Here is an 18,535-nt window from a genome sequence, read left to right on the forward strand (position 1 = left end):
TCACAAACAAGAAAATAAAAGTAATCTAATACAGTCCTTCTCTAAATACTCACTACCCTATAGGAGCAGGATGGCTCCTTCTTTCTCTGTCTCCGGCAAAAGGCCACACAGCACAGACAGAAGACTTTTTCCCCCTTCCAGATTTTAAAGTATCTTGTCCCCTTATTTGTTCTTCTGGTCAGGTGTCAGCTAGGTTATGTAAGCTTCTTAACTCTTTACAGGTAAAAGAGGAATTAACCCTTAACTGTATGTTTATGATAGTATACAAATACTCGTGCCCCTAGTGGGTACAAAGTACTTGCATTCCATCTTCTTAGAGATGGGAGCCAGTGACGCTGGTGTTTGCCACAGGGCATTTGAAATTCTTGCCACCCCTTCATGAAGTGGCAAGGCCATCCTGCCCGGTGCCGAGGAGGACAGCAGGGAGTCTGAGGGCTCCTCCATCTCCTCTGCCTGGAGGTGGAGGCTCGCAGCCACCCTTTTCAAGAGGCCTTGGTCGACCCGGCAGTCCTCCTGCGGGTAGTAGCTGCTCCGCGAACAGCTTCGACGGACAGACCCGCGACAGCGAGATGCCAGCGATTGACACCCAGGGCTACGGTGCCTTGGCAGAGACTTGGAGAGAGAGTCCGAGCAGGAACGGCGTCGACGGTCGTGCTGTGACCGACTGCGGTACCTCCTTCAAGACGAGGGCTGTTGGCGACATCCACCACGGTCCCATTGATATTTGCTCCGTGAAGACGAGGGAAGCCATCCAGTCAGTCTGGCCGGCATCAAGAGCCATCCACGTGGACTGAGTCCTGAACAGTCGCTGGGCAGTAAGCGGTGTTGGGAACGTTCCTTCGACTGAGACTGGTACCAGGCTGGCAGCAACCCAAGCGGCAGCTTGTCCCTGGAGCGTGGGGCCAACATCGGCGGTGCTCCGGGCACTGGCATGGACATAACATCCCTGACTGCCTGAGGACTTCGGGCATAGATGGCATCCAGATAGCAGGATGTGACTCAGAGGCCTAGGGCCCGGTGGGGACTGAGGGCTACCCAACATGGGCCGGCCAAGCCTCTGTCCCAGACTTCCCTTGGTGCTGTGGCAAAGAGGGAGTCTTTCTGGTCAGTTTCCGGTGCCAACTGGTCAATGGTACCAGAGGGTTGCTGTGTACCAACGCCGCAGTACCAAAGCCGTGGTGCCAGGTACCGGTTCGGAGCGGCTTGCCAGGGTCGGGGCCAGCACTGACTCCATCAGGATGACCCGGAGCCTAATGTCCCTTTCTTTTTTGGTCCAGGGCTTGAACGATTTGCAGATCTTGCACTTTTTGCTGATATGGGTTTCTCCCAAGCAGCGCAGACAGTCCGCGTGTGGGTCACTCCTTGGGACAGAACACCAACAAGAGCCGCACGATTTAAATCCTGGGGCGCAGGGCATGCCCCAGCCCGGACTCACTAACTAAGTAAATTAACTGAATGAACAAACGGTTCTGGGGACAAGCTGCAGCAAAGCTGGAGCTGAGAAGTTCTGATGCACCTTCACTGGCAGCAAGAAGGAACTGAGGGTCAGGGGAGCGTGCAGCGCCCCTTATACTGCACCAGGCAGGCGCCACTCAGGGGTCATGGGGGAGGGCACTCCTCACCACGGGTACTGCTAGGCGAAAAACTTCCGGCACCGGTGCACGTGGCGAGCACACACACTCGAAGAACAACTTGTATAATGTCCAGAAGATATTTTAAGGATTTATAGTCCAAAATAGGAAATGGGCTTTTTCCAGTTTATAAAACACCTGGATAAACATTTTAAAATATTTTCATTTCCTTTCTGCCTGCGTAACTTCATAAGGCACCACACAAATGTAAAAGTAATTCAGAATATATAACTTGTTTTGACTATACAACCTTGTCATCACACCCATGCCACTTGTTGACTAATGAACTGCATATTATGATAAGGAAAATTCCTACCGGCTCGTGTGTCTAGATAATAAGGGGCACTATTAAAAAAAAAAAAAAAAAGAAGGAAAAAATCCCCAACAACAAAACTCACATCTGGGTCACCTGTCAGCAAATGGAGCTCTGTGATGGTTTTTGGAGTAGATGGAACTATCATTCAAACAAGCGATGTGTGAAACCACCAAAGACCCTTAAAACTAAATTCTTTGAACACAGATGTTCATGTGTTAAACATTTTTTTTGTTAACTTTTTCTCCTTAAAAATTTAATATATATGGTTCTCTCTCAGTTCTCTGCAAGGTTTGTCCAACAGACTTTAGAGAGATCGGATATGAAACATTAAGGGTGAGGATGAATCTGTGGAAAATTAAAGAGACTCCATTTACTGTTAGCAAAATTACGCTACCTCATCTTTAGGGAAACTGGAAAGCTTAACTTCAATATAGGAATGTGGAGAGGCAATACCATCAAGTGTTTTGCTTTTGCATTTTAAATGTATACCAATTTAACATACTCTAACTAAACTAGTACTTACCTTCTCCAGTTCTTTCCAATCATAATTTGTGTTCCCAATCACCATCGCCTGCAGCTCACTGGGCTGGAAGAGCTGAAGAACTTTACCACCACACACCTTATGAAAGCCTGCATGGAATGCATCAAATAAGGAAGCCACTGATTTACTGAAGATGTAATCCACATAAGCATCTACAAATTCTTGCCTGTAGAGCGAAGACAAAAGCAAACACATTTTAAAAACTGAAGATATTTAAGTATCATTCTTCTACGAATAAATCAAGGGTCAACCTAGCACAGAATACTGATTTTAAGATACCGTATTCTGCCTATGGTCTTTGCTGTGGCCACAATGAAGATCCTTTAACCACGAGCAGAGCATGAATTCAGTTCTTCCCAAAACTGAGAGAGTATGGCGTGGACAAACAACATTAAACAACGCATTTCAGACAACATGAGCCTTTTAATAATGTGTACCCTCCACAATGAATTGGCTCTTCCGGAGACTTGCACTGCCTCTTGAAATGCTGATTCACAGTGTAGTGGACTGAAACTAATTATTCAAGTCACTGTTGTTCCTTTAATAAAAGAAGGTTATTTTCAGTTTTAGGGAGTGATTGTGTATGCTCCATGTTGGAAGACAAGTTCGTAACTCCCATGGACATCTCATGTTCTGTATAGTGTCTGGGTCACATAGGAAGGGTTAATTATGGTTAGGGAAAATAGTTTGACTATGAGAACTACTCCTTGTTACTAAAGAGCACGAATATATCAGGCAAGATACTTGAAATGTTTGCACTCAAGCACAGATGGCAAAAATCTAATAACTTACCAGTTTACTTTTGACTGAATATTTTTACACCAGTCTAGTCAGCACGAAGTGGTTCAATCATGCTGCCATTATTTCTGTTAGCAGATTACCAGTACCCTACCAATACATTTTCTTCAGGGAAATCCATAGTATTTGTGTGTTTTATCAGGGTCATCATTGATCTCAGAAGGATCATTTGAATGCACCTTGCAAACAGCCTGGCATTCGTTTGGTTGGCTGCCACGCAAGTCTTTACAACACTACCTTTTGCCTAGGTAATGTTGCTGCAATATTCACAATATTATTAAGATTGTAACTGAGATTGCTATACAAAGGAAAAATAAAAGGTGCTAAATGACAGACGACTGTAAAAACTCTCAAAACACTGTCAGTGTCAGACGATAATCAGTATTAACAATTATTGATAAAGCACACCTTCCCAGTACACTTCAGGCAGTATCTGAATCTCTTGGCATGTTTCCAATTCATGTGAATATACAACAATTAAGCAGGAAAACCCAAAAAAGTGAATAGACATCTTCATGAAACAACAAGTACTTCCTTAACAATGAAATCCCACAAATATTGGCAGCACCAAAGTGATCTTTTACTATCAGCCAAGAATAAAAAAAGGAGGCTACTCACCTGTAACTGGAGATTTTTCAAGATGTGCAGTGTCTATCTGTACTCCACAAATGGGTATGCAAGCACATGATCTCAGATCAGAAAATCTTGAAAATAATTTCTATTGGTCTGTGCCTGCCCCTTGTGCTCAATATCAATGGTACAAGTGGAGATGCAGAGCAACTACCTCTCAAGTTCCTTCTCTACTACAAATCCAGTCGTATCCAAAGCAGAGGGAAAGGAAGGCAAGTAGTGGGATATGGATCTGGACCACACATCTCAAAAAACCTCCAGTGACAGGTGAGAATGAGTATTTCACAGGTGGGTGACTTGCAAGCAGTAGTCAAATAGGAAGGGAGGTGTGAGGATGCAGGAGTACAGATATCCTTAACACTGCAATTCTGCTTGTAGCAACGCATAATACTTCTTGAAAGTGCAGATGGAATTCCAGGTTGTTCCCTTAAAAATGTCTAGCAGAGGTCTTTCTCAAAGAAATGCTATTGAGGTGCTCTAGTGAAAAGGGCCCTCAACTCATCTGGAGGAGGGAGATGCACCAACTGATAGCAAAGGAGGATACAATCAGATATTCACTTAAAGAGTCTCTGAGCAGATATTGCTTGTCCCCATGCTCACTCTGCTATAGCAACAAATAATCTAGGTGATTTTCTAAATGATTTCACTCTTTGCAGGTAGAATGCCAATGCTCATCTGACGTCGAGAGAATGAAGTCTCCTCTAGTCACCGTAGGCTTGAGGCAAAGAATACCAGTAAAGCAAATCAACTGGTTTATGCAGACTTTGGATAGAGGATGAATTTGGGTGGAGGCAAATGTAAGTGTATGGCAGGTAGACCATGAGGGCCTCCAGCTCACCTTCTCTCCTGGCCAACGTAATGGTCCTCCAGAAGGCAACGTTCATAGAAGACCTCAAGAACATGGTCAATGGTTTGAAAGATGGCCTGTTAAGTGTTGAAGGTATAAGTGTAAGATCCCACTGTGGCGCTGGCTTCACTATTGGTGGGGAAATCCTAGTCAGGCTCTAGGAATTTGATTGTTACCGGGTGAGTAAAAGTAGAATAGTCATCTACTGGCAGATGGAATGTTCTGATTACTTCTAGTTGGATTCACAGCAAGCTAACGGAAAGATTCGTCTTGACAGTGACGAAAGTCTAATATAGAAGTAAGACCTGCTGGCCCTGATCATAATTCGTTCTGTTGCACCCAGAGAGAGAAAGAGAGACACACACACAACACACACACACCTCTATTTGGTTAGATATGATTTCCTACTATGATTATGAATAGTTTGAATGGCCTGTGAAGATGAATGCTCTAGGTCTGACATCCATCCAAATATCAAGCTATGAGGTCAAGAGAGTCCAGGATGGGATATCTGATACTTTCTTCTTCTTGAGTCAGCAGGTCCAGAAAGGACTAAATACTGATGGGTTGACATTCATAGGCAGTTCAGAAACCATAACTGTCTGGGCCATTTGGGTGCGATGAGGATGACTTGTGCTTTGTCATGATGAATATTTCACAGAACTTTAGGTAGTAGCGGGATGAGAACTGAGTCATGACAGGAGTGTCCACTGCCACAGAGTCCTGACCCTGTGCTGCTCTGGAATAACATAAGTTGAACTTCCTGTTCATCTGGGAGATTAACAGGTCTCAGGATAGTGTCCCCCACTAAGCGAAGCGATGTTCATGATGAATGTTCATGAACTGAATTCATGATGTTCATCACAGAATTGAGTAACTCTCACCCGTGATCAATGACCAAATGCCTGCTGAGGCCATCCACCAGTGAGTTCTGGGTACCTTGTGTGGCAAATTGCCGGCACTACTATGATGAGTCTCGCGCTCTCTCTTCTTGGGCAGGAGGCAGATCAGGGTGCCGTTTCTTGCCTCTGAACTGGGATATTAACTGCCCCACTAGCGTCCTAGAGGAGGGGAGTGGAGAGGGAGGGACCCGGGCCCGCCCTCTACTCTGGGTCCCAGCCCAGGGGCCGTAGGGATAGCGGTAACCCACTTGAACTAGCGGTTCCTTCCCCTGGGCTACTTCCCTCTCCTGCCCTTTAGCTTGTGGGGGCTGCCTGCCCTCTCTCTGCACAAGCCAGGTGTCCTTTTACCTAGGGTCTTGGTCTTCTTAGCCCACCGCAGCACATCTCCAAACTTTCCTCTGCTTCCCTCCAAACTGCTCTCTGCTCCAACTCCAAACCACTGTTTCTACTCCTTCAAACTGATCTCTGCTTCAACACTTTCCCCTGTCTGATTGAAGCAGGGAGTTTATATCAGGTGACTGACTTCAGGTGCTCTAATTGATCTATAGCAAACTTTCTTCCCTCTACAGGGAATAAAGCTCCCTTCTAACCCTCTCCTGCTGCCCTCTGGCCATGCTGTATCACACTGGGAAGTACATTGCAGAAACTGTGATGTGGTTCCAGATACACTAATTCCATAAAATTGACCAACTCTACACACAAGTGGGAGGGATTGCTTGTGTGGGCGCACACATGCATCTGTGATTGTCTCGTTGGGTGTCAGAGGTGGGAAAGGTATGCCAATACACGTGTTCCAGGTTCATCTACTAGGTCAGCGATACCCTGGTATTGACAGCGATTGTCACTATGGTGTTCATGCTGTGTGTGTCTGGCATATTACTAACCAGAGCCAGAGGAGCAGCCTAGCAAACAACGTTATACAAGTACGGAAGGCCACGTGGCCGAGCAAAGAAAGACAGACCTGCACTGTTGTTCAGGGTTTGAGAGTCACTTAGTTTATCAGACTGCTCATGGCATGCAGTCTGTCCACAGAGCATCCTGCTGTTCAGTTCAGGGTCATTCCTATAAAGTCTATCAGCTGCATGGAGGTCAGATTAGACATCTTCACGTTCACACACACTCCCAAGAATACCAGGAGGCAGAGCAAGGACAAGGTTGCCAACTGTACTTCCAGACAGTATTTACCTGTCATAAGCCAGTCGTCCAAGTACGGGAAGACAGTGTAGCCATTTTGTCTTATCTATGGTGCCACCACTGAGAATCCTTTTATGAAGGCCTTTATGGTGCTGTGACCAGACCAAACTAGAATTCACTGAACTTGTAGCGTTTCCTGTCCTAACAGAACCTTAGCTGGAATGGGTGAATGTCCACATGAAAGTAAGCATCTTTCATATTGAGAGCTCCAAACCATGTGTCTTTTCCAAGGAGGGATTTATTGATGCCAACATAACCATGCAAAATTTTAAATGGCAAATAAAAATATTTAACTGAGTAGGTTAAGAAAGGTCCTTCATCCTCCCTTTTTCTTTGGATCTATGAAGTATTTGGAATAGAACCTTTTACTTGATGCTAAAAATGGCACTTGCTCTATTGCTTCTCATTTGAGGAGAGAGTCCACCTCCTCTTGGAGGATCTCCTCATGAGAGTGTTCCCTCAACAGGGGCTGGGAAGGAGTTATTGGAGAAAGAAACTCAATGGTGTAGCCACAGTAGATGATATCTAGTATTTTCCTACAACTGGAGAGCTATAACAATGGGCTAGAGCTCAGCAAAGTCGATGTCAGAAACATGCAGGGATGGCATCACTTAGGTTGCAACTCAAGTGTCCCATCAAAAGTAACCTTTAGTCAGTGGCAGCCATCCAACCTCATCCATCGAGGTGGATGGGGCTGAATACCTTGGCCTCTGCACTCCTTGATGATTATGTGGCAGTTTGTATAATTGTTGCCGGTAGAAAGGCAGTGGAAGATGCCTTGGCTTATGCTCGTTTACGATGTTCTCTCTTCATAGCTAGGGAATAAATTCCCAGAGAGCGGAAGGTTATTGTGGTGTCTTAAGTATAAAAACTCATCTGTTTTATGGTTAAAGAGGTTGGTTTAATTGAAGGGCAAGTCCTTGATGGTATTCTGAACCTCCCTGGAGAACTCCAAAGAACGAAGCCATGATGCTCGCTGCATTACTATTGCGGTCAATATAGATCTTGATATGGTATTCACCAGGTCCACTGTATCTTGCAGTGCGGTTTTAGCGACAAGTCTACCTTCCTCAACAAGGGCTTGGAATTGGCCCTGTCCTCCTGGAAAAGTATTATCTGTGAACTCCAGGAACTTAGAGCAATTCATAAAAATCACAGTTCGCTAAGAGGGTTAGTCAGAGATTCTGAACTGGAGACTGGTGGATGTACATACTTTCCCTCTGTCCAGGTGTTCTGCTCCCTTGCCTGCAGGGGTGATTTTATGGTACTGCTGCCACAATCTTTCCATGGTTGCTTGTACTACTAGGGAATAGGGGGCAAGGTAAGTAAACAAGAATTCTGCTTTCACAGAAAAAAAAAGTAATGTTTCTCAGGCCTTTTAGAGGAAGAGGTACATGTTGCTGGTGTATACCTTACCACTCTAGCTGGTCCCTTACTGGCCTAATTCACCAGAAAAGCTACCCTATTGGATCTGGTGGACTGCAGGATCTTCGAGACATGCTGTGTTTCTTGTACTACTTCTAATGGAATATGAAGTTCTGCAATAGTTCTTGACATTGCCAATGCTCATTTGGTGGGGATGGTGAAGATGGGGCAATTGCATCATCGGGTGAGGAACACAACATACAGGTTGGTAATGCTGGTACCAGCAAATCTGGCTTGTTGACTTCCTCCTACAGGTACTCCTGTGGACTCCTGTGCTGCTGTCTAGGAGAGGGGGGATATGACATGACTTTGGTAGAGTGCACTGATCTGGTGTGTCATGCATAAGAATCCTATGAACCCAACAGAACCAGCATGAGGGACGAAAAAACTAGTTGGGAAGGGGCCGCAAGGCATTGACTACCAGTGATTTCTGGGAGGGTAACCATGGTTGAGTGAAGATTGAGCCCTAGAAACTCTCAAATCTGGCTGGTCTAACCTCCCTGGGCTGTGGAGGCGATGGTCCACCCTGGACATTGGATTCGACCAACAAGAAAACTGGATCCAGCTCCATCGGGGATACTGTTGTTGTCAGTGGGAGGAAGTTCTAGCCTAGGGACTGTCCAGGAGAGTAAATCCTTACTGAGGTGGTATCCTTTTCTGGGGGTCAAAGTGACCCTCAGAAGGACTGGGCCTGAAAGAGAAAGGCAAAGATAACTTCCAGATTAGTTCATGTCTCCATTGATCCCAGAATACAAGGGGTCCCGGCTGATGGTTCTGCTGTGCCAGACTTAGTGGTTGGTGGGTCCTTATGGGGCCAAGTTGGTACTATTGCAAAGAGGGAGAGTCTCGTCTAGAGCTCTTGGTAGGTCCTGGCAGATATCGGTCCTTCGGCTTGGTAGAAGTCATCGTCTGCACTGGAGCTGCTACCACTGGAGCTTTGCTTCTGTGCACTCTCTCCAATTTGAGAGGCTTAGGCAGACCTAAATCTTTGGGACCTGCATGCAAAGACTCACCTGACCTGGAAGGAATCAGAGAAGCATCCCTTCTCCTGGAAGCAGGTTTAGAGGGGGACCTCTTTTTATGTCTGTGAAAGTGCCTCTTATTCTCATGAGAAGCCTGAGAGGGTGGGTCTTCAGGATTTATCTGATCCAGCTTCTGCTACAGAAAGCACAAAGCTTGAAGACTGCTTCTGATGTACAGGGTGGTCTCCCTGACATGGATTTGACTGGAGTCATGTGGCTTTCTCCATGAGGGGCTTCCTCACTTGGAGCTCTCATCTCTCTTGGGTCCAGGGTGGGAAGGAACAACAGATATTACACTGGCAGAGACATGCCTCCTCTAAGGCAGTACAGGTAGTCCCAGTGGTCGTTGCTGACAGAGAAGCTGTGAGGACAAGAGAGAGTTTTTAAGTTTGAAAATTTTGGGCACAGTCCTATTCCCGGGAAGAGAGAGACAGACAGGGTCCCTAAGGTAGGGAAAAAACTAAGCTTCTCTATGTAAAATTAAAAAAAAACTACAACAAAACCACTAACAAATTATATACAATTACATATGCGAAGATGAAGGTGAGAATAACTCTGGGCACAGAGGACTCCGATTCAGGCCATGCGGACGTAAGAAGGAAATGGAGAGGCGGTCAGTTTGTACTTTGCTTTATGCTCTTCATGCTAAGCATGGGGAGAGATCCAGCACGCAGGTATGGACCACTGGATACTACCAGAAAGATTTTTCTGGTCTCAGGTGTACAAGATGCATGCATACGGACATGTGGAATATACACAGGGACCAGCACTCAAAGAGCTGAGAAATTACAGGTGCTGGTGCTATTACCTTCCCATAACTACTAACCTCACAGTAAACTAATTTAGTGTATTTCTTCCCACATGACATATGCCATCAGCTAGAATCTTTAAATATATTTTAAATATTCATTTTTAGAAAAGGATTCTTATTGGTTTCAGAAAAGGAAGCATCTTTTGATTTTAAAAAAAGTGTTCATCACAATGTTTCTGGGCTCATGTACATAAATTATTCAAAACAGCACTAATCAGATGGTCTATATCTAACTAAATCTAAAGGAACAATTTCACAATCAGTTATAGACAGATATGTCCCACTAAGCCATAGACAGAACATCTAGTGTTTATACAGTATTATTCCTTTGACATATGTGAAGCTGACTCATCTAGTCCATTAGTCTTCAGGGGACAACGAATGCAAGAACTTCACCACTAAGAAGGTGCAAAAGGGGACACTCTTGACCACAACAAATATGTAAATTTAATTCCCATATTGGATCTCCAATCCTGAAGCAAAATGTGGTGAGTTATATAGGCAGAATTTGAGGTTACCTGGAATGGGTCCATAGTTGTTACAGCGTGAGAGCCCAAGTCAACAACAAGGATGTGTTATCCAAGAAATGTAAGGTGCAGAAGGACAACCTATGCATCATAGCTATTCTTTATGTAACCATATTTCATGACTCAAACACAAGGTTAATATTCTCAAATGAGACTATTATTGCATAAGAAAAGCTCCTATACCTGAAATCATAGACAAATAGCTAGAACACCCCAAGGAACACTCTTAATTCAAACTGAACTAGGTCACTTCCTACAGAGAGCCGAATTAACCAAGGCCTTGATGTATCATCCATTCATGTATTTATACTGCACCCATCAGATATCTGTTCTAAAAGAAAGTCAGATGCCTCTCTCATGATAGATGGTGATCAATTTACTAGTGAACAACTCTGCACTGAACAGCATGGACTGAGTAGTGTCCCAATCAGTCAATGCCCTAGGCTTCTGATGGGAGACCTGCGGACTTGCTGACAAAGTATCACATGCCTGGTCTGCACCTGAAAAAAGCATCCTTCTTGCTTGTTTTCCCACCATAAGCTCTACTACAGGGGTCATAGCATCAAAGTTCTCAGAAGCTTTGACACTATTTTACTTCACAGGAAAAAAGATTGGTCTCTCACAAGAGGACTGGGAGAACTGGCTCCAATATTAGAGATATACAATAATTATGGATGCAAATTTTACTGAAAGTTACGAGCTTCTTACTGAGGTCTAAAGTGATCGTGGTGAGGCACAGGACTGCCAAAGAAGCAAAAGCAATGCTTAGACTTATGAATGCTGGAAAAAGAGCACATAAGAACGATTATGCACTACATTTTCTGAAATATATGGTGTTTAGAAGCATCACAAAACACAGCCACCACGTCTGGCTCTTTCCTACTGTTGTCAAAAACAAATCTGGGAGCACTATATCATGTATTTTATTTTCACATACAAGTAATCAGCATTTGAGTTTCTGCCCTTTTTTGGGTGCGGGGGGGGAAGAGGTAAGGGAGTAGAACAGTGGTCCCCAACCTTTTTGTGGCCAGCAGCACATTCATGTTTTCAGAAGAGCGTGGCGGGCGCCAACAATTTTTCAAGGCTTATTTTGTATTTGTACATTAAATAATATAAAAAAACATATTTAATATTACATAATATATGAATCAGGAGAGGAGAGAAGCCGGAGAGAAGCCACGAGGACAGAGAACACCGATGCCCACAGCCCTGGAGTACTCTGTCCCCAGCAGGGGCGGGGCCCCAGATTCTCTTCTCTGCTGGGCACTAGGTGGGCCCTGCGCCTGCCGGGGATTGAGAACACCAGTGCCCGCAGCTTCAGTTCTCTGTCCCCAGCAGGCACGGGGCCGTGGCTTCTCTCCAGCTTAAGCCGCGGACTCGCACCTGCCAGGGACCGAGAACACCAGTGCTCGCAGCTTGTAGCCCCCGAGTTCTCTATCCCTGGCAGGCATGGGCCACAGCTTCTCTCTCCTGCTAGGAACCAGGCAGGCCCCGCACCTGCCGGGAACAGAGAACATAGCACCCGCTGCCTGAGTTCTCTGTCCCTGGCAGGTTCCCTGCTGGGCACTAGGCGGGCGCACATAAATGCCCCAGAGGGCACCACGGCACCCGCAGGCACCATGTTGGGGACCACTGGAGTAGAAGGGTTGAGAGGCAGGAAGGACTGTGGTGCAGTGCTCCCCCCAATTACATAGCTAGAACACAGACATCAAGCAAACATGGAAGTTGTAATTTTACTCTACATGGTTTCCCCACCAACCTAGGGTCCAGCCCTCCTGGTGGTGGATGCCAGATTAGAGTGAGGAAAAAACTGATTCACTGTGGGATATCTTCACTGCAAAGACGGTCATAGCTATGGTGAAACGAGTGTATAGCTCCCTCAAAGCCTCCCACCTTTCCTCATTACTCTTATACTTGCCCCTAATAGATCCAGTTGCAGAAACAGTTTTCAGATATCGGGCTATAGGCTCAAGCAGCAATCTACCCAGCCAAGCATATTTTCCCTGTCCTCACAAACACACAGTCCAGCTGTAAACACATGTCATGGTCTCAAGGAACATGTCCTCTGCTCCATCTGTCCATGAAAAGGAAGCAAAAACAGGAGCATGCAAAAAAGAAATACTAAGGAAAGATGAAAATACACAAAAAAGCCAAAGGGGAAAAAAGAACATACAAAAATATAGGGGAGGGTAAGGAGAGAGAGATAGAATGGACGGGGGAGGGGGATAGGAGAACTGGCAGCAACTAAATCAGGGCTCTCCACAAAGGCACAAGGTGCCATCCCAATCTGCCAATACACTGAAAGGAGTGGAGTGGGAATTAATAAAAAAAAGAGTTTGTTTTAAAGAGAATAGAATCCACGATTTCCATGACAAAAATCTCTCCCTGAGAATGCTACAAGTTCTTTACCATCAGACTCATTCACCTTTTCTTCAAAGGGAAAAAATGCCCCCAGAACTACATTTCCAAAATTGGGGGAGGCTACAAAACTCCATCAAAAAGGCGGCTTTGATTGCTATTCAGCAAATTCTAATTATACTCATGTTCCTTGCAGATCAGTGCAGTTTTGTTTACGTTAATCATTTAGTAGTCTACAGCCATTACTAAGAGATATGAGTTGTCTTCTCTAGAGAGGCATATTTAGCAAACAACCTAACCTTATAAAACAAAAAGAATTGTCTAAATGGGCCCTACATAGCTTTCACATTAAAAATTCGAGGTGAAACAACGTACTTCAAATAGCAACTAATAAATTACAACACGAATTATGTTTTCTCAGCAACTTGAAAAATTCATCATGTTAAATAAAATCTTTTTTCCCCCCATACCAAATATGCTAATTTCTGGATCAGAGCAAGTTATGTTTAGCAGTCAAGTTATTCCTTTCTGAAACAGGCTAAAATTGAAGCACTAACTGACCACTACACCTGCACTGTTATAATTCACTTACCTATTTTGTTTGACCACAGGAATGTCGGCACCTTTAGGAATCAGCTCTTTTACTTCTGTTGTTCCAAAATTTTCCACAGTGATCTGTTTAAAAGTAAAATGCAGAGTACACTTCATTTACTGTTCCAAAAGACCATCTCCCTCAACTCAGGGCAGGTCTACACTAACGCCTAAGTCGATCTAACTTACATTGCTCGAGGGTGCAAAAAACCACTCTCTCCCCGAGCAACATAAGTTTCGTGCTGCTAACACTGCTGCTATGTCGGCAGAAGATGCTCTTCCACCGACGTAGATGAGGTGGCGTAATTATGCCAACAGGAGAGCACTCTCCTGTCGGCACAGCATGTCTTCACCAGATGCCCTGTAGAGGCACAGTTGCACCAATGTAGTGCTGTAGTGTAGACTTGCCCTCAGCCATGGGCAGTGTTTCACAATCAGCTTAACATTAAAATACCAACTGAATGCAAAATTCTAATAGGAGAGCAGCTAGTGTTTTTGGTAACATTCTGCCAGAGGTAATCATAATGGATAGTTAAAACTACAAGTAAAATACTTTAAAAAGAATTCAAAAGCTTACCGTAAAGTTGAGACAAAATGTCTCCTCTATGTCATCTTCTGGATAGTCCAGTAACTGCTGCATACTTCTGCAAAACAATATATTTTGTCTTAATCTCAATGCACTGAAAAATTAACATATGTTGAGTATATGTTCTCAGTATTCTGTGAGTTCTGTATCTTTCTACAGTTATCTTCTTTGGATTTCTCACTTAGATGATTAGCATTTAGAAGTGCAAAGTTAGGAAACCCTCCACTGATTCATATTTCATTTAAGTTGAAATGCAGCACAAAGCTTATTGAACATTTTCTTGTTTTTCCTTCATTTCTGAGAGGCCTTAATTCCTTCCAATTGTCTACTCTAGAAGTAAGGTGAGGGGGTTCTAATTTTGCAGTTGGAAAGGAGTAAGAGGGTTCACAGAATGATAAAAGAGATAGGGTGCTGTGAGAAGTAGAATGATAGCAGCCTGATCCTTCATCTCAGTACCTGAAATATGTATTTCAATACTGTTTATGGAGTAAGTGAAAAGTCTGTAGAAGAAGAAAATATTTAGTAATAAAAGGCAAGTTCTACAAGAAGTCTCTTCATTGACTTCCATGGGAGCTCAGAGGGCTCAGCATTTCAAAAATCTGTTCAAGCTTACTTACGAAACTAAATATAGATTTAAGAACTTAAACTTTAAGTCCTCTTTTTAAATTTTGCAATGGGATTTATATTGTTGAACTCTGATTCCTCATTTTGCTATGACCTTATATGCTATTACATTTCTTAAAATATTTTCTCTAACTCTTCTTCATTCCTAGACACAACACAAAAAAGATGGCACATATTCCTTTGGCTGATGGAAGATGGCAGAGCTGCAACCCAAAAATATATCTCAATCTCCCTTAATTGCCTTGCACACGTCAAAAAGAGGTGGATGGGAACATGGGACACTATAGTTATGAGTCATTGAGGAAAATGTATTAATAGCCACCAAGCACTTTGGATCCTCCTCAAAAGAGTATGATTTGCCAATTTATCAAAATGTTTTATTTTTGTTTAATGAAGATGGGAACAATATACATACAATACATTAAAAATAAATGGTTTTCTCCAAATTTTCTGGTTTCAAATACTTCAAAAATTGATATTAACTATATATCCTCAGCAAATGAAAAAAAGTTCAAATTCACAACATGTACTTGTTTTTGAAATATGCAAATCAATGTCATTAGAAACTGAATAAACTGCCTAAAACTGAGATTATGTTCGAAGTAAGATGAGTTATATTTACAACATACACATTTGAACCAGAAAATTTCAAAATTTGGGGACATTAAGTTCCAAACAGGAAAGAATTCTTAATCCCAAAACTAAGTATCTGAAAGTAGGGGTTTATAAAACAGTAGTGTAAATACAAACTCAACTTTTAGCCTAACGGTATTATTCTAGTTAGAGCTTTTTGTCTGTCTATGGAGATATTATTTATTCAATTTCTGTACATTACAGGAAACTACATAGTGCATTTAATAAATAAGATGATACACCGGTTATCCTGTCATTCAATTTATATTGGCTCACCTGCCAACATCAGGCATTAACTCTTTTAAGTCATCTAGGGAAGGCTTCTTATTCAACAGCTTCTTGTACAAAGCCAAGGGGAACTGAAGGTCTACAATAGTAAAATTATATATTGCTAGCCCACAGACAACACCAATCAAATGGAACAAGTCACTGTCTTCAAAGGTCTACGATGAACAGAAAATACAAGAGTTAAGAGTTAAAACATCTGTCAACTTAAAAAGAAAAAAAATGTTCAGATTTTTAATAGGTTTATATCTATTTCATTTACATTTCCTATAAATAAAAATATAATCTTATTTCACAGATATTGTTAAAACTGGTTTTTAACCAGTTGAGCAAGACTGAAATCCAAGGAGAAAAAACGGTTACCTAGCCTTTCATAACTGTTCATCAAGATGTGTTGCTCATGTCCATTCCATTCTAGGTGTGTGCGTGCCCACGTGCACAGTTGGTTGGAACATTTGCCTTAGCAGTATCTGTAAGGCTGGCTGTCGCGCTTCCTTGAGTGCGGCGTTCATGCATAGGTATATCAGGTGCCACTTGCCCTACGCCCTCTCAGTTCCTTCTTGTCGGCAACTCCAAGAGGGGCAGGTAATGGAATGGACATGAGCAACACTGTGACCCATCTTTCCGTATTCTTTATGGAAATACGCTTATGATATGAATGACATAACTGAGATATACTTCCTGCAAGCCGGCTCATGTGAGAGATCACTAGAAAGGTTATGATTAACTGAACGCAATTATCCTGTTTGTATGCATATATCATTTCTGTATCTAAAATTAGGAATATGGACTCTCTCTGTTTTCAACTATGTTACTCTGGGTGACGGCCACTGCCAACACTTCAGGTACAACAATGGAAAAGCCAGACAGGGCGCATGGCCCACGGACAATAGACTGTAAAAGACCTTAGTCCTCCTGTGAAGAATGGCTACAAGGGTACAGAGTCAGGTGGTCTTGTCACCTGATACTAAAACATTATCTGGGACTTCTTGTAACTTTCCACTGTAAGGGAAGGGGAGTCAAACTAGAAAACAAGAGACTCTCGCCTTATGCAAATCCTATTTAAGGGTGAGAAGTGAGGTAATCCTGATCGTCAGTTCTCGCCTGCTACCCCACCCAAGATGATTGCTGGGACCAACTAAGACTGAATGGAGGAAGAACTGGGCCCAGGCTGGAAGGGCATCTGGCCTGTGAAGAAGATTATTAGAACCACATTTAGGATAAGAACGCACATGTAACCAGTTTCTTTGGTGTATTAAGCTTAGTTTGCATGCTCTGCTTTATTTTCTTAGTAAACTGCCTTGTTCTGTCTGCTACCTCCTTAACTGCTTAAAATACACCTGTTATAGTTAACAAATTTATTTCCAGTTTATAATACAACCCAGTTTATATGATTTCTAACTGGGTGGAGGGCGAGAAATTGTGCATATCATCTTCCACATTGAGAGAAAATGTGAATATAATATATCTTTGGGTCTGTACTCCAAGGGAGGTGGACATCTGAGTGCTGGAGCAAGTCCCTTAAGCTGAGTCTTCCCAGAGCTGATCTGCAGGTTAAAGGCGGCCCATGCTGGCAGAACAGGTAGACTCAGTTGTATCTCAGCACATCAGGTGACTTCCCAAGAGGTCCAACCCATTACAGTACACGTCTCGAAGAACAGTTATGAAAAGTAGGTAACTATTTTTTCTTCAAGTGCTTGCTCATGTCAATTCCATTCTAGATGACTCACAAACAGTATTCCTGGAGGTGGGCTCAGAGTTCACAGTTGAGCAGCTTGTAATACCACTTTACCGAAGCCAGCATCATCTCGGGCTTGCTGGGTAAGTACATAGTGAGACGTGAACGTTTGGATGGATAACCACATAGCAACGCTGCAAATATCAGAAATTGGCACACGGGCCAGGAAGGCTTGTGCGCTCGTTGAGTGGATGGTTACGATCGTGGGTGGAGGGAGGCCGTGATCCACGATGCAATTCTTTGGGTGGACACTGGATGACCTTTCATCCTATCTGCCACCGCAATGAACAACTACATCGACTTGTGAAATGGCTTGGTCCTCTCTATGTAGAAGGTCAGCGCTCTCCTGACATCTAGGGAGCGCAACCTACATTCCTTCTCAGACATATAAGGCTTTAGGCAGAAGACTGGTCCTGGCTTGTATGAAATTGGAGAGCACTTTGGGCAGGAAAGCCGGATGTGGCTGCAACTGGACCTTGTCCTTGAAGACACTGTATATGGCAGCTCCAATGTAAGGATCGCTGAGATTAGAGCACTTCGGGCAGAAGTTATAGCCACCAGGAATGACATCTTCCAGGAGAGCAGAAGAAGGGAACAGGATGCCAAGGGCTTGAAGGGAGTTTTCATGAGCCACACAAGTACCAGAGTCAGGTCCCATGGAAGGACTGGGACCCAGACTTGGGGGTAGAACGACTGTAGACCTTTAATTACCGGACCATCATGCTATAAGCAAAGACCGAACTGCTCTGGAACAGAGGGTGAAAGGCAGATACAGCAGCCAAGCGGACCTTAACTGATGAAAAGGACAAACCCTGGAGCTTGAGATGCATAAGGTAGTCCAGGATCAGCTGCAGCGAGGCCTGCTCAGGCTAACTGCTTGGGCCGAGGCCCAGCATGTGAATTGTTCCCATTTGGCGAGGTAGGTTGCTCTAGTGGAGGGCTTTCTATTCCTCAGTAGGACCTGTTGGACTCAGGTCAAACATTCCCACTCCTCAGTAGTTAACCACGGAGCAAACAAGCTGTCAGGTGGAGTGCTGCCAGATTTGGCTGCAGGAACTGGCCATGATTCTGTGACA

General features: G+C 43.8%; 1 protein-coding gene across 12 annotated transcripts in view; it reads right to left on the minus strand.

Annotated features, from left to right (window-relative positions):
- Positions 1-18,535, minus strand: part of HERC4 (HECT and RLD domain containing E3 ubiquitin protein ligase 4) — an 85,312-nt gene that overhangs the window by 12,165 nt on the left and 54,612 nt on the right. For 10 of the 12 annotated variants that reach the window (XM_075072597.1, XM_032795270.2, XM_032795268.2 and 7 more), the window contains 4 exons: positions 15,713-15,879; positions 14,171-14,237; positions 13,595-13,677; positions 2,471-2,654 (listed from right to left, as the gene is read on the minus strand). In XM_075072597.1, the coding sequence (XP_074928698.1) occupies positions 2,471-2,654; positions 13,595-13,677; positions 14,171-14,237; positions 15,713-15,879 (501 nt within the window). Of the gene's footprint in view, positions 1-2,470; positions 2,655-9,297; positions 9,668-13,594; positions 13,678-14,170; positions 14,238-15,712; positions 15,880-18,535 lie in introns of those variants that run through there. The other 2 variants (XR_012657051.1, XR_004375735.2) reach the window with 2 other exon arrangements.

Source organism: Chelonoidis abingdonii, chromosome 15 (genome assembly GCF_003597395.2).
Source record: "Chelonoidis abingdonii isolate Lonesome George chromosome 15, CheloAbing_2.0, whole genome shotgun sequence".
NCBI classification, from domain to species: Eukaryota; Metazoa; Chordata; order Testudines; family Testudinidae; genus Chelonoidis; species Chelonoidis abingdonii.